Source organism: Gavia stellata, unplaced genomic scaffold (genome assembly GCF_030936135.1).
Source record: "Gavia stellata isolate bGavSte3 unplaced genomic scaffold, bGavSte3.hap2 HAP2_SCAFFOLD_166, whole genome shotgun sequence".
NCBI classification, from domain to species: domain Eukaryota; kingdom Metazoa; phylum Chordata; class Aves; order Gaviiformes; family Gaviidae; genus Gavia; species Gavia stellata.
The window spans coordinates 103379-114033 of NW_026776501.1; the positions used below are offsets into that span (position 1 = coordinate 103379).

At 42.8% G+C, this 10655-nt stretch overlaps 1 protein-coding gene across 1 annotated transcript; it reads right to left on the reverse strand.

The window, feature by feature from the left end:
- Positions 1 to 615: 615 nt before the first annotated feature.
- LOC132321049 (E3 ubiquitin-protein ligase TRIM36-like) lies at positions 616 to 9073 on the reverse strand (the record flags this gene model as incomplete). Its single annotated transcript, XM_059834658.1, has 8 exons — positions 616 to 970; positions 2506 to 2803; positions 3107 to 3400; positions 3962 to 4086; positions 4748 to 5001; positions 5942 to 6037; positions 7139 to 7285; positions 8741 to 9073. Coding segments are annotated over 8 exons (1902 nt in total), but the record flags the coding sequence as incomplete, so codon positions are not given.
- Positions 9074 to 10655: the final 1582 nt, after the last annotated feature.

The window sequence follows — 10655 nt, forward strand, 5'->3', positions numbered from 1 at the left end:
GAGTTTTAGCTTACAGTCACATTAAAGGTATATGACATGCAATCAGATTCTAGTTCACCCTCCTCTTTCCAAATAAAACCTAAACGTTCAGCTGCAGTTCTGATTTCTCCCTGCTTTATACTGTATTTTTGCAAATGTTATTTCGTGCTGAAGGGCCCAACCCCTGGTGCTCAGGGGTTAATTGGAAAGCATTTGACCCCTCAGAGGCATTCAGGCAGATTTCTTGAAAGGAGAATGGCAATCACACGCTGTCAGCTTTGATTTCATTAAATGCAAAACTGACTGTGTAAGGATTTACGTTACACAAAAGGTAGATTTCTACCCCCGAAGAGTAATTTTGGTTGCTAGTCAAACTTCTTCCCTGCTTCCCCCTGGGAAGAAAGTCTGTGGAGAAAAGCATTGCACAGATCACAAGAAAGGCAGGAGAGTTCCTGGAAGAACATTTCCCACTAGTGTGGGACGTGTCTGAACCGTTTGTTTAAAAAAAGCATGACCCAGAGGCTTGTAAGCAACATGTGGACAGAATGTAATTAATCAGGAGTGAAAACTAAGGTAGAATTCTTCTGCTCTCTCTCGTCTTCCACCTCAGAACAGCAATGGGAAGAGATCACTGCACTAGATGTCGTCGTGGTACTCCCCGTACTTTGCTGTGACAGGTTCCTCAAGATGAACTGCTGCACCACCCATTAAGGCAAATGCTGGGTACATTATGCCAGAGCAGTCCACCTCGCACTCATAAAGGCATTTCATACGGCCTGCGTCGTAGAACCCCACCTTGCCTTTGTCACAGTCGAGGCAGATGCCCAAGCACGATGGCAGGGGAAGGATTCTGCTCGCTGGATCCTTGGGGGCAGCAGGTGTTGTGGGGATAAAGAACTTCTTCATGCCTAAAGTGACCAGTGTGAAAGGCTGTGGTGAGTCAAAGAAGGCATCTTCACTCCCACTGTCGTGACCACTGTCTTGCTCGTATCTAGAACAGAAAAACAACCATTTGCTTTTGTCAAATTCTGAAGGGGGATCAGTGATGTGAACTGGAGAAAACATTTTTGTAAGACAAGAAACACCACATGGTCACCTGCAAAACCTTGTGGGGTAAAAATATACCTAAGCCAGGAGGGAAGACGCATTTAGTAGGTGGAGAACACTCACTTGGGCCACTTCAGACAATAAATAACAGCTAAACACTAACGAGGACAAGACCACAGAAGGCTTTACTAAGGAGCGGATGTATCTAAATGTACTCATGCTAGGTAATCATTAATGAACCTACAGGTATAGCAAATTAGTTAACTTGAAAAGTAATTTAGCGACTATGACTAATGATTACAGACAAGGTATGTTTAACTTCATTTACATAATGTTAAATGACGCGAGTAAATACATTTAACATTACTGTTGTCCTATGAGTTTTCCTCACCACTGCTGTATTACATTGTCTTTAAAATTCACAACACAAAAAGTAGTGGTTTAAGTTTTTGGTTTGGTGGTTTGGTTTTTTTTAAAGTGCTCTGCCTGGAGGTTTCCATGAACCCCTGTTTCCCAGCTGGTTACTGGGGAAAGTTTGTGGCCAGATTTGCTCAGTCTACATGCTTTTGCCCCCTACTTCTGTCACCAGATGAAGACACACTGGAGAAGCACACATTCTTCTGTGCCGACAATCCCTAGCTAGGTTTGCATTTTTGGGATGTCTGGGGGGAGATTGGATTTGTGTCAGCCAAAGTTTTCCAGGTATTTGTGTGGATAAGGAAAAAGAAATCAGGAAATCAGGATCTAATTGCTCACTTTGCAAAAAGCCTCCGTCTGGCTTTAAGCAGCTCAAGACACAGGCGTTCTTACACTTTCAGTATGTTACACAGGAGGAAGCTGATACATTTTTTACATTCCTGAAAAAGTTAAGAGTCCTCAGGAGATAGCTTCCCAGCCTGCAGTTCCTAGACACATCCAGGCTTACTACAACCATACTTCAGAGCTGAAATCTTTTTATTGGTTTGTCCACTGTACTTTGGCTTGTGATCAGTAGCACTCCAGTACCATATGCAAGTGTATAGCCTGGGATAAGCCAGTGACTTGGAATCCACCGTGACGCAAGCTACAGCAAAGATACACAGATACACACAGTGAACATTGTACCTCTGAATGGCTGCCAAACCTAGTATGCTAAGGAAATTAAGGCAGAGTCTTACTATTGACAATTAAACATTGCTTCAATCTTGCAAGTGATGCTTTTTTTTTTACCTTCTTGCTTTAACTGGCACATCTTGACATCTATAGGAACCTCATTTCTTTCCCAAAAAGAATGAAAATAGGACTCTGGATAATTACAACACCTTTCTGCTAATAGCAGGGGATGAACAGGACAACCTGCTTACAGCATATCCTTCAAGCTACTTTCCACTAGTTAGGTTCACCTTGTGTACTAATTGCGACCAGACTCACTCTTAACTTATTTTTTAAAAAGCCATCTCCTTATATAAAACATGTATTAAGCAAGAGTCTGCAATTTACCTTGGGCTGCTCACATCATGGGTATTATGGAACAATTTCTGTATCTGGTTGCTAGAAACAACTCCCACTTTCACCAGGTATGAATAGGCTTCCACACGAAAAGCCCAGACGTGCTTCCCTTTGGCAATCCCGGTGTCGCCAATGATGTAATCCAGGGTTGTGTAGCATCCGATCTGCATGCGCTCAGATCCCAGCAGTAGAGGAAATCCAGCCCTGCTTTCCACAGAGGTTCTTCCTGGGTTCAGCAGGAGATGTTCACTGTTGTACCCACATTTGTCATCAAAAAGAAAACTGAAAACTGAAAAACAGTATCCAAAAAAATTTCCTCTTAGTTAAGTATTTGGTCTTCTGTGCTTATAAACTACATTTTAAGTCATGCTGGCATCAGAATTTCTCACTTTTAAAGGCTACCGGGAACGTCATGCAAGCTAAAACGGTCTCAGCATGCCACCTACTTAACCTGTTTGTTAACAGTGCTTCTAAACATTTACGCAACCGGTAACAGTAGAGTAGAAGTCTGGGAACTACTGGAAACCACCTACAGCTCTTAACACCGACAGACACAGATTCAACACCTTGTGGTCATAAGAAAACCCAATACCTGGAGCTGGAGGCGTACGCAAAATAACTTCTCGGCTCCAAGGGCTACAGATGGACCCTTTATATCCTCGAACTCTAAAGGCATAGGAGCTGTCATCATCAAGATCAGATATTACTTTGCTCTTGCTGCAAACTTTGATCTCCTGCCACGTCGCACTCTCCTCTTCTCTATTAAGCTTACGATACTCAAGAACATAGATATCAGCTGAGTCTGTCTTCCCAGGGCATTCCCAGCTGATCAGAGCTTTGTTGTACATTCTGCTCTGCTCTTCATTGATTTCTGGTATTTCTAGACCTGGAATGCCAGAGATTCAGGAGAAAAAAACCCTCAAATTTAGATATCTGTTGTTTTAGAATTAACCATACAAGCCCTTTGTTGAGTGGCTATAGCACTTGGGGGGGGGGGTGGGTGGGGGTGGGGGCAGAAATCTGACTCAATCCGTTAAAGAGTACAGATGAGGATGGTTCCATTCATGCACTTACATAAATCCCTTACTTTCTGTTTTTACTTCGAAAGTTGTATTATTTATTTTTGCTGGCAGCTAAAAAAGCATAGAAAAGCCTATTCTTTTCTGTCATGTTAACAAAAAGCTTCTAGGAAGACCTAGTATTACTTAACTACAATGTTTTGGAAGCCAATGTAAACTGGTACTGAATGCAACGGCATCTTAGCTTCTTTTTCAAAGCTGAAGCTAGCATTGCTGCCAGGTAATGCCTTGTGGATCACAGAGACAGAAGGGACAATGCAAGTCACAAGACTGAGTTCTGCAGCTGCAGCCCTGCATAAGTTTTGCCTCTTTCCAGAGAAGCCCTTCAAGTCGTAACTTGAGAAAGACCTGATGCTCTCGCAATTTACCATTGGAATGGAAGGACAAGTCACCAAGGATCTCTTCTTGCTTAGCTATGTCCACCACAAAGTCTTCAAAAGTAGTTTCAGCTGCTGGCCTGAAGCTCTTCAGAGATTCAGTAGCTTTTTGGATTCTGAAAGCACAGAAGCAAAGGGATGGCAGAACAGAGAAAAGGGAATTCACATGTGTGCATTCCTTAAACTAAAAATGCTAGGTTTTGCTTTATAAAAAGTTCTGTTTTCATGTACTTACTGATGTCTCCCAGAAATTTCTGTCTCTCTAGACAGAATTCAAATGCAAAATTTAAGGTCTTTTGTACATCAGTGTAAAGGTATCAGTGTAAAGATAATGAAGAGGTAATCGTTCAGCTGGTAGAGCATTTTAACAATTTGGGGCATTATGTTCAAAGAACAAAACAGATGTGAAGCGCTAATGGAGAACAGCTATTAAGATCAAAGACTTTAAAGCCAGAAGAGACCTGTTAGATTAACTTGCAAATACCCGATACAATCTCTGAGCAAAGGAATGTGTCAGTGAGCTGAATGGGCTACCCTTCCAGTGCAGTCCTACTGAACAAGGCCAAGTGTTGTCACAGGGCAGAGCCCCTCCTGACTGCTGTTTCTTAACGCACACTGTAATGTAGCAATTTCTACTGAACGGTACTGGGACCATCTCTGAGCCTTTGCAATACAAGGTACTGCATTCAGTACTTTGCTAGCAGGTGTCAAAAGAATATGACTGACCAGACATCCTGGAACAGTATCTGTACTTCAAACAGAAGATAATTAAGATACCTGTCATGAAGCTGTTTTGCTGTTTGAACAAAACAAGATGGATCAGTTTCTTTAAGCACCTCTTGAGCATATCCTACAAGGCCATTATTTTCCAGGAGCCCTTGATATTCCTCTGCTTGCGTTTGCAATTTTTCCAGCCTTAAATTCTTAGAAGTTTCAATTGCCCTAAGAGCTGCGGACTTCTTCTCTTCTAGGACATGAGATAATTTCTCAAAGCTCTGAGATGCTTCTTCTTTAGCTCGTTCACTGTTGCACTAGGAGGGAACAAAAGACATTTTAGACAGATTCCACAGCACTGTGGCTGCATACAGAAACATACCTCAAGTTGTTCAAGGTATCACAGCAATCTAGTCATCCATTTGACAGACAAGACTAATGAGCTTTGTTATGCCCATCAGCACTGAAAATGTGATCAGCACTGCACCCAAGCTAGTAAGCGTTTACTGGATCAACACAGAGAACGAAGAGCAGGAAAGTATTCCTCTGATTATGTCTTGAGTTACGCATAGCATGTGTCTAAACAGCTCATGGAAAAGCACTGTAAAAACAGGTCAGTTTCTGAAGTCTTCATGCCCAAGAGCTAGGTGCTCCTCCACCTTCCCCAACCACACTGAGATGGGGGTCCAGCCCAGCTTCTCACATATGCCCTCAGAACTGTAGGGTCACCTCTAACTAGTGCCCTGGATAAAAGGAACTACAAAGCACAGAGACAATCTTTATCAAGATACAGGCAGGGCCAGGAGCTCCTGCAATTTCTGCCATTGTGTTTTTCAGCTTGTACGTGAGCTCCCAGCTCTGACTCTTCTGCAGGGAGATTTTACTCTTCATTCTGACTTTATTGCAACATCCTCAAGGCGGCAAACAGCCAGTGTAAATTGTGAAGCACCGTTAATACACAAGAGCTGTAAGTCTAACCCACCTCTCTTTGATTAAGGTATCAAACAAGCTTTATTTCAATTAAATTTACAGCAGCACCCAAAACTTAACTTCCCTCTGTATGTTGCCCATATTTCCAACACTGTCAGGATTAGGTCTTACCATTTGTGATTCAGGACTAACACAAACTGTTCAGAAATTGTTTTACTGGCTAACTGAAAAAAGCCAAAGGATTTGAAACACTTCAGTGAAAACAGTTTGAGTCTCTGCTGTGTCCCTGCAAGGGCTATCCCCAGACAACATGGAAGACACTCTTACCTCTGTTTCTTTCAGCAGCAGATCCAGCTGTGTGATGTGAGCTTTCACCTGGCTCTCCTTACTGATGAGGTACTCAATATCTTTTGAAAGCTTCTCCTGTTAAAACAAAACAGCGAGCTAGCAGAAGAAGGGTATCCCACCCAAACCGACAACCAGCACAGGCAGGTCATCCAGCTAGCACTCGCTTTATCTAGTTACAAGGACAACAGCCTGCCACCAGTTATGAGCAGCAACCCTGCGGAGAATTGCTCAGTGACCCGCAATGACTGCACAGGGACATCAGGCCACTGATGTGGGCAGGACTGGGGGCACAGCCTCTAAGGACAAGAGGTAACAGCCTCTAAGGACAAGAGGTAACAGCCTCAGCTGGCTCAGTCTTCCCCAGCCACAAGTGTCACCTTCTCTTAGGCTAGGAACATGAGGCTTCAGGACGTTACTAAAACTTACAGAAAAGCCACGTTAGTTATTAACTCATTTGTAGTAAGATTTGCTAGAAGAATGAGTGGTTCAAAGCATGAACTTATGAGTGTCTCTGCATTTCCTGACTTGCAAGAGTTAACAGCTGTACAGGAAAAGCCTTGCAAACAGGCAAGGAGGCCAAAGAGCACAAGGCAGGCTGGTCTGGTCTTTCCGCCCCCCCGCCCCTCCCCCCCCTTTTTTTTTTTCTTGTGAGCAAGAGAGGAAGAAAAGGAAGAAGAGGAGGTAGAAGCAATCATTCTTTAACAACAAAGCAATGTTTGCAAGTCTTCCCTGTTGTACTGCGAATTAACAGCTATGCAACTTCAGAAACATACAAGGTCCCAACAGATACTTCCAATGCAAATTTTTCAGGAGTGCTTCTGAAGTATCAGCTAATCCAAGCCACAAGGACACTTACCTTAAAAAAGCTAGATTGTAAAGTATAAACTGCTTAAACCTTTTGCATTGGTCAGTACTGCTATACAGTTGGCTAAAACAAGGTGGAAGGACTTTTAAGAGGTTATGTTTCAAGCCTCATAGAAAATACAGTTTCTCAGAAGTGCGCTATGTCACACTAATATAGATATTAACAGATGTTGCACAACAGCATGCCTCATGACTAGTTCAGTGTCCTCTAAACACACATCCTGGCTTCCTGCCACAGGGAGTTTGCCCTTACACCAGAAGCTCAGTACTTTCCCCCTTCTTAAGGCCAGGTCCAACAATATTTACTTTTACCTTAAGGGTTTTGTAGGCAGTTCTCATGGTTGTTACTCTATGGTTTGCATGACATCCACCCAGTTTACAAAGATGACAAACAGGCCTTCTGCAGATTTCACAGTACATGTTTACCCTCTCCATTTCATGTTCTGGACACATCAAAATCTGAAAAAAAAAGAGAGCAGAGAGAATGCAGGTGTACTTCCAAAAACTGAGGTGGCCAACAAACCATCAAAACGCTAAATCACCCCACAGCAGCATCTGATTTCATCAGTGGATTTTTTATATTCAGTTTATCTTCCACCTTTTATATTTGTCTATGCCAATGAAAGCCAGCAGATGAACACACACAGTTTCACGAGGTTCACAGTGAGTAAACCTGTAGCGATGTCTGTGTACACATCATGTAGCCTCCATACTGCAATCAACCATTTTGCTAATCCCTGAAGTTGTTTGCGTGCCTCAAGCTCCCTACACTCCTGTTCAGAGCTGTGAATGCAATATATAACACAGCCACGCTGCCAAATTTAACTGTGTCCATGCCAGCATCTCTTGAAACAACTACGAACTGTCTTAAGGCAGGAGTTGACATAATACTGTAATGATTTAAATTTAAGCTAGACTCTGATCAGCCACATAGCCATTGCTCTTGGAGCAACAGATGAAATGCAGCCACACCACCAGTCACAGTCATTTTAAAGATAAAAGGCTCCAGTGTTTCATTTTTTCTGTCTGACTCCAATTACAAGTTGTTCATGCTGAGCGTTAATTCCAGTACCAGCTTAAACAGCATTGCGAAAAAGCTGGTGTTTGCTAAAAGTAATCTTTCAAAAATTGAACACGTTGAAGTAACTGCTCGAAGAGGCAAAAAAAGTGCTGCTCAACTCCAAGCTCAAGCAACAGATAAAACCGTCTAAAAGGGGGTGGGTGGGGGTGGGTGGGTGTGCTTGTGCACATGTGTGCGTGTGTGTTTTAAAAAAAAAGAAATGCTTTGCCTCATTCCAGAGCACTGAAAGACATTTGGGTCCATCTACTCCATGTTACCAAAGAGAAGCTCTTGAGAAAGCTTTTCAGTGTCATGTCAAGGAGGAGAACACGACATCAGTGCCAACAGTCAAGCTTTAAAAGCATCATCTTTTAACACACGCACACACATACAAGAAAGGACAGGAAAGGGCTCAAAAATAGAAGTGAGTAGCATAAATATGGACACACTAAGCTAAAATTGCAAACCATCTCTGAAACCAACTCTCAAGCCCCAAATGTTATCTTAGTCTATGGTGAAAAGCCCAAAGACACCAGTCTCGCTAGCACCTTGGTGCATAAGACTGTCATTCAGCAGAATATGCAATAAGCTATCCCATTGTCATTGGCTGCTGGATTCGGGGGGAGGTGCGAGGAGGGAAGGAAACTTTCAGGAGAATCATCTGTGCAGGCAGACATGTTCAAAACTTGCAGTCATGCTGTCAGCAAGAACAAAAGCTTATGGTTCACTCCATGAATAACAGCAATAGTCAAAAAAGGAACAACGGTCCCAAAAAGCAACTGCCATTGCACAGATATGTCTGAAGCTATATGCAAATGCTGCAACCCAAATTCTCTAAGATACGGTATACTTACCTTGGGTCTGAAGTTGGTGGTTGGTCCTACATGTTTATGTTGGGCTTTCACAGTTCCCCAAGGATGGTGTATTTTGAAACATTCGTTGCAATAGCTTGCCCTGCAGTCCATGCAGCTCTTTGTGGACTCTTGAGGTGGAGGTTTGCAGAAATCGCACATAATAGCAATGGCTGCCCTGGCTGCCTGTCTGTATCTTTCCACAATGGTTTCCAAAGTAAAGTTGCGAAATAAGCCATTGATGCCACGTTCTCCGAGATCAGTATCCCGCTGGCAACCCGGACAAGGAAACAGACTCGATCTAGGAGTCAGTGAATTACGTTTTCTGCCTGTGTAGACACCAAATCCTGATTTAGGAGGAGTGTAAACAGAAGAGGTTTAGATTTTAAAGGGAGAAGCACAGGAATTTATGAACCAATTTCAAACTATCGTAGCACATCATCCAAACCAGTACAATACCAATTCATATGCACTCTGCCAAGCCAAAGAGAATACATTTGCCATGACAAGGTAGTGTAATGTCTGAGTTCAGGGGGCATTACAAACTACTACTCTAAAACTTAATTCTATGGTAAGGTTAATTTAGCTATTCCAATCCTATCTTCTTCGTCTAGTTTTGCATGCACTCAAGCCGCAGCCTTTCAAAAGACTAAACACAAAACCTTCCGGAAACCAGTTGGTTTTAGGCTAACTGGCTGCCCACATAGAGAGCAACAGCTTCGTAACACGCTGAAGTGTAAGATGTCTATTCCCAGAGTGAGACTGGTTATTCCCAGACAAATATAGCCAACTTGGAGCTCCCTGAAGTTTGCTTTGGCCGAGTCAAACTTATCTGGCTTACCCCAAGAGGCATCATAAAAATATAAAGAGGAAAACAAGAGAACTAGATATCACCAGTACGAAATCTCAGCCAAATCATTCAGTCAAAATACGTAGAGGCTGACTTGGCCCTTGCTGAACGGCCTTGATAAAGGAGGGCTGCTAAGTAAGCCCCGCACACCAAAGGGGATGCTGAGACGGTTATGTCTGAGAGATTCCTCTACCTTGAACTGGGGAACCACAGATCTGCATGGTTACACAAGGGTACAGCTTATCTCTTTTCATTTCAAAAGGGGACAGTAGAGAAGCTGCACTCCTACGAAACAGCTATGCACAAATTTCCCCTCTTCTCCAAAATAAAGTGATCCAAGGCTCAAGTAAAGTCGCAAGCCTAGGGATTCTTTGGAGCCTGTTCCAGGGGATGGCTCACACAGACCCAAAAACTATTTACAGGGTAACATTCTTGAGGCTATCAAACAGAGAGTGCATCCCCATGTCTCACTCATGAACCCACAGGGCACAACTATCAAAATTAGTCCTTTATGTATTACTGAAGCAGGTTAAGCCAGTGTTTAGGCTTAACATGTATCCTCTCAGCCTCCCCTTACAAAGAAATAAAAAAACATTCTCTCGAGCTGGAGCATGGTTTTAAGATCCCCTTGAGATGACTGCATGTTGGTATAACTAATTTGTAAATAGAGGTATGACTTCAAGCTGAATTCTTAGTGTTGAAATTGGTTCTTCTTCAGAAAGTGAAATTTGGTCCCATCTGTATTTAGTGAGGATCTTCCCATCAGAAATGTTGATGCTTCATTTCTTTTTGAAGTGTCCTTTGATGCTATCCAAAAGACACTTGCCTTGTGTCACTCTTCTGTGGGTGCTTCACCCAACAATCCAAAACCTCCCTACCTCTCACGCCCTTTCCAGTCTCTTTAAAAAAACAAACCAACACTCCTGTAAGAAACTAGTTCCTTTAAAAATCTTCAAAATGTACCCCATGGTAGTTATGCATCACTATCAGCTAAGAAGCCACAACCAGAGCATGAATAAATGTCAGTCTCAAACTCAGCTGGTCTCATGCTTTTCTGTAGGTTCTGAG